This window comes from Alligator sinensis, unplaced genomic scaffold (assembly GCF_000455745.1).
Source record: "Alligator sinensis unplaced genomic scaffold, ASM45574v1 scaffold876_1, whole genome shotgun sequence".
Classification (NCBI taxonomy): Eukaryota; Metazoa; Chordata; order Crocodylia; family Alligatoridae; genus Alligator; species Alligator sinensis.
Genome location: NW_005841938.1, coordinates 365,213 through 369,516, shown reverse-complemented (window position 1 = coordinate 369,516; position 4,304 = coordinate 365,213). Strand labels below are relative to the sequence as shown.

The following is a 4,304-nucleotide window of genomic DNA, read 5'->3' as shown; positions in this document are numbered from 1 at the left end:
TGCTCCCCGGGAAGGCAGGCCGGGGCCGCGACCCACCCCCGTCCCCCGCGGGGCACCAGGCGCCGGCCCCTGACTTGGCCCCGTCTGTACCCCCTCCCAGATGTTTTTTTCTGGACATCCAATCTAAACTTACTTTGCTGCAACTTTGAGCATGGGGCTCAATGCAGCAGCCTTGACCCTGCGGGGCGAAGGGTACTGCCCAGTCTGTAAAGACTGGCACCGGTCTGTCTGAGCAGTGGCATGTCCCTGTCACCCCCCTGCGGTGGCATAAAAAGACCTTGCAAAGTCCATGCGCCATCAAGCTGTCTGGGGAGGGAGCTGCTTCAGTGGAGTGACTGGGGCTCGTGTCACGGCAGGACCGTCCCCTTCGCAGTCGGCTGTTGCGAGCGGCTTCTCCTGAAAGGCTGCCTTTGCTTTACTTCCCTCCAGCCCGCAGCTGTTACAGGAACATTATACCGCTCCGTCAAGTGCCTCTTGATGATGTTTGGGCTATACAGGGACACGGATGCGCTGCCCCTTCACAGGATGGGACAGAGGTAGGTGATGGCAGGTGGCAGACAATATGCAGTAACTTTCCAACCCCACCTGTATTTCTAAAGTCACCTGCCCTGTTTGGTAACAGCAGTTGTAAAGCATCATTAAGTCTTGCCTCAGGGCCCTGGCTGTGAATTAGACCCGAGGGAGTGTTCTTCAGTTTCAAAGACCAACAAACATTAACTAAATCATGCTTTCAGTGGGCACCGGCCTGAGACAAGAGACCTACTTTCTATTTCTGGCTCACTTACTGACCTGCTTTATGGTCTCACGTCACCTCTATTGCTTCTGTTTCTCCTCCAACACTTCGTCTTGCATAGCTACAGGCAAACTTTTCAGCACAGGGGCTGTCTGTCCTGTGTTTGGCGCCTGTTCCCCCCCCCCCCCCCCCAACACAATACTGATTCCTTTTGGCCTTTGAATCTGCAGACCTGTGTTTCCCCATTTGTCCTGTTACTTTCTATACCCTGAATGCACTTCTAACAATTGTAGCATGACCTTAAGTTACTCAAATGGCATCCTTCAGGGCTCCAGTCCATGACCTGTAAAAGGCAGGAAGGAATTGTTTCCTCCAAAGGGTATTTTGTTTCTGGGTTTTTTTAACTTTCCTCTGAAGCATCAAAGGATTGGCACTAGCTGGGGAGATGCATATTAAGCAGGGTGGACTGTTACACTGAAGTAGCACAGAACCTCTCGGGTACTTCACTGGTGAGTCCTACTCATGTTAGGATTGGCAGATGTGGGGGTAAAAATGAATTTTCCCCCGTCAAACTGGTAGGTACCTTAGGTTTTTACTTTTCTCTGTAATGCAGGGCATGGTCTGTCTGCTGGGATCAGCCAGGGAGACCCACATAATCTGTTTCCTGCCCCTGCAGGGACCTTGGACATTGGTGGTGCCCGGGTCTTACCTGTTCTTCACCTGTGACACCCACAGTTTTAAGGACTGAGATATTTTGTGTAATTCATACGTTCGGGCTCGTACAGGGCATCTGGGTGAGGCTGGTCTCTGATACAAAGGAAGTCTGACCAAATGATCCAACAGGTCCTTCTGGCCTTCCTTTCTGTGCAATCTTCACACTATCAGCCTTGAGGGGAGCACACAAGAAGCTGTACCCTTTGGCCTGCTTCACACGGCAAATCTACTCTCAATCATTAAAACGCACAGGGCCAAGATTTGCAACAGCCGCTAATGCTTTGGGTGCCACCCCTGAAGCAGCTTAAACACCAGGCTGAGTTGCAGAGCGTGCAGAGCACTTTCTGAAATTCAGACCGTACCGAGAGTGTCTCGAGTTGAAGCATTCGGACCATTAGTTGCTGCAGAAAATCTGCTCAAAAAAGTTTGATTGTGCACTCACACTCCTGGGACTTCTCAGAGGTTACTCCTGATTCACACCACTGTAACAGAGAGAACAAATTTGGCCCAGAGTGGAGGTCAGTGGAGGCCAACTTTTTTGGCAGACCTGCCACAGGGTAAGCCCTGCACCCTGCCTGAGTGCTACTCTGGTCCCCTGTCCCTAACTAGTCTGTTGCTCTGCTTTCTGCTCCCTGTCCTGTCTATCACTGTGTTCCCTCTCCACAGGTTGACCACCCCTGGTCATCCCTCTGTTCCTACCCCCGCTCCCTTTTCCTTATTAATCCCTTTCCTGGCTCATTCTCTTTCACAGCAGTATTGTGTCCTGTTCTGCAGTCTGGATACTAGGCTCCGATCCTATGAATATTAATCCACGTGGATAACTTAACTCACAAGTCAGTCCTGTTAAAAAAAAAAGAATGGGCAAAAGAATACATTTATGCATGCATGTGATTGTGTGTAGGGCTGGAGCACTGGATTGGAAGGTATCGTGTATATATTGATAAAGCACGCATGTCAGTTATCAAAATTATATATTTTTTCATTTACACGAACAAAAGTGCCGAGGGCATTCCTACCACAAAGGAAAACACAGTTCCCAATCCAAGGAGCTGGCAATAAATGCCTAACAAGCAACAGTGATGTAATCCTGGTATTACTTAACCAGCCCGTGCTCGGATCATCAGGCTGTACTGTGTGAATCCCAGTTGGGCATTAAATGAGGTAATATGCAGAAATCTGTTTGACTTTGCTCCTCTGGGGAAATTGAAAATGGTTCAAGGCTGTCAAAGTGGTGACACTATGAATGAGATTTTTCCCTGCGTTGCGTAAGATTTTAAATCTCTCTTGTAGAAAGCAGAGATCTTAAAATATGCTGCCAAATTCATTCCAAGTCAGGAAGACTCAGCAGATCTACTTGAGAATAATCACCTGTGACCTTGTATCCTGCTGATAAGAGCCAAGGGCCCTTGGCCTAGCACAAACTCGTAACCCAAAGTCCTGGACTCCAGATAGTCTCAGTACTCAGCAGCACAGCAAATCAAACACGCCTTTTCCTTAGCTTAGAGGTACAGGGCCTGCTCCTCCTCCCAGGGATGGACGCGTTTGCCACATGCACAGGTCCTGTACTGTTCTGCCTACTACAGATTTGGACCGTGGTCATCCTAAGCCTGGAGTAATGCTGCAGGCAGGGATACAAGGCTCTGGAAACTTGCAGCTGCTTCTAAAGTATCAAGGGAGGTTAGATGCAGCTTTCCTTCCCTAAGGAGTGTTTATTCTGAACTTGCGTGTTAAACTCCTTGGGCTGACTACCCCGTGGACATAGTTCTCTTGGTCGAGCTTGGGGCAAGAGAGGTCAGGGGATGCTTTCACTTCTGTCACCTCCCAACTGCCCCTACAGTTCAGCGGAGGTGAGAGAATCACAGACACCAGCAGGGAATCAATGGTTGGAGAAACTAATGGCAATGGATGCACCATCCTGCCGTGGCTTCCCCAGTGTTTCTCCCTGGCCTCCAGTTCACTGTTGTGATAGGACACAGGGGGAACCTGGGCTTCCCATGGGTTCCCCTGCTCCTCCCCTCACACCTATGGGCTCTGAAAGTCAATGGAGGTATGTGTAAGATGGAGCTATAGTGGTTCCTCTGTGCTTGGGAACCTCAGTGACAGAGAGGCTGGATTCACCCTCTCGGGCATTGCACTATGCGTCTCTCCCATGGTGAAATCCTTCGGGGGAATTTGCAAAACCTCTCGCATGTCCCAGAAGAAAGCAAACAGGCACAGCTACCTTTCATGCCTGGAGGGCACATGCATGATAACCTCACTGCTATGAAAGAACAGATTGGCTTCACATCCAGTTCCCAAGCCTGGTGCTAAACACATCCAGACCATCCTTTTTCCCCTTTGTCATCACCACTCCCAAGCATACATACTTCCCGGACACATGAACCCTTTTCAGACATATTTATTTGCCCCTGGCTGCCTGTCACGTGGCCCTCGATGGCTTGCCAAAACTCAGTAAGCGGCCCTCTGCCAGAAATAATTGCCCGCCCCTGGTTTATTGAGTCTGCAGAAGAAAAGAGCAGGGGGGATTGAATAGCAGCCTTTCGCTACCTGCAGGGGTTGCAAAGAGCACGGAGCAGGACTGGTCTCACACAGAACGAGGAGCAACAGCCTCAAGCCGCAGCAAGGGAGGCTGAGGTTGGATATTAGGAAATACTCTCTCTCTAGGAGGGTGGTGAAGCGCTGGAAAGACGTGGTGCAATCTTCATCCTTGGAGGTTTTTAAGACCCGGCTCGACAAAACTTTGGACTGATGCTGGTGCTGGGGAGAGGCAGATGTGACCCCTGCTTGCTGCTCGCCTCTGATCCCCTGGTCTCAGTACAAGGCTCGATCCGGCTTCTCGCCTGCCCGGCCAGGGGGC

The 4,304-nt window shown here is 50.4% G+C and overlaps 2 protein-coding genes across 2 annotated transcripts in view; one reads left to right on the top strand and one right to left on the bottom strand.

Annotated features, from left to right (window-relative positions):
* Positions 1–168, bottom strand: part of ACSF2 (acyl-CoA synthetase family member 2) — a 46,997-nt gene extending 46,829 nt beyond the window's left edge. The window contains exon 1 of the mRNA XM_025199159.1: positions 134–168. Coding sequence (XP_025054944.1) covers positions 134–153 — 20 coding nt within the window. The 5' untranslated portion in view covers positions 154–168. The remainder of the gene's footprint in view (positions 1–133) is intronic.
* Positions 169–505: 337 nt separating this feature from the next.
* Positions 506–4,304, top strand: part of LRRC59 (leucine rich repeat containing 59) — a 9,856-nt gene continuing 6,057 nt past the window's right edge. Inside the window, exon 1 of the mRNA XM_006019790.1 lies at positions 506–536. Coding sequence (XP_006019852.1) covers positions 506–536 — 31 coding nt within the window. The remainder of the gene's footprint in view (positions 537–4,304) is intronic.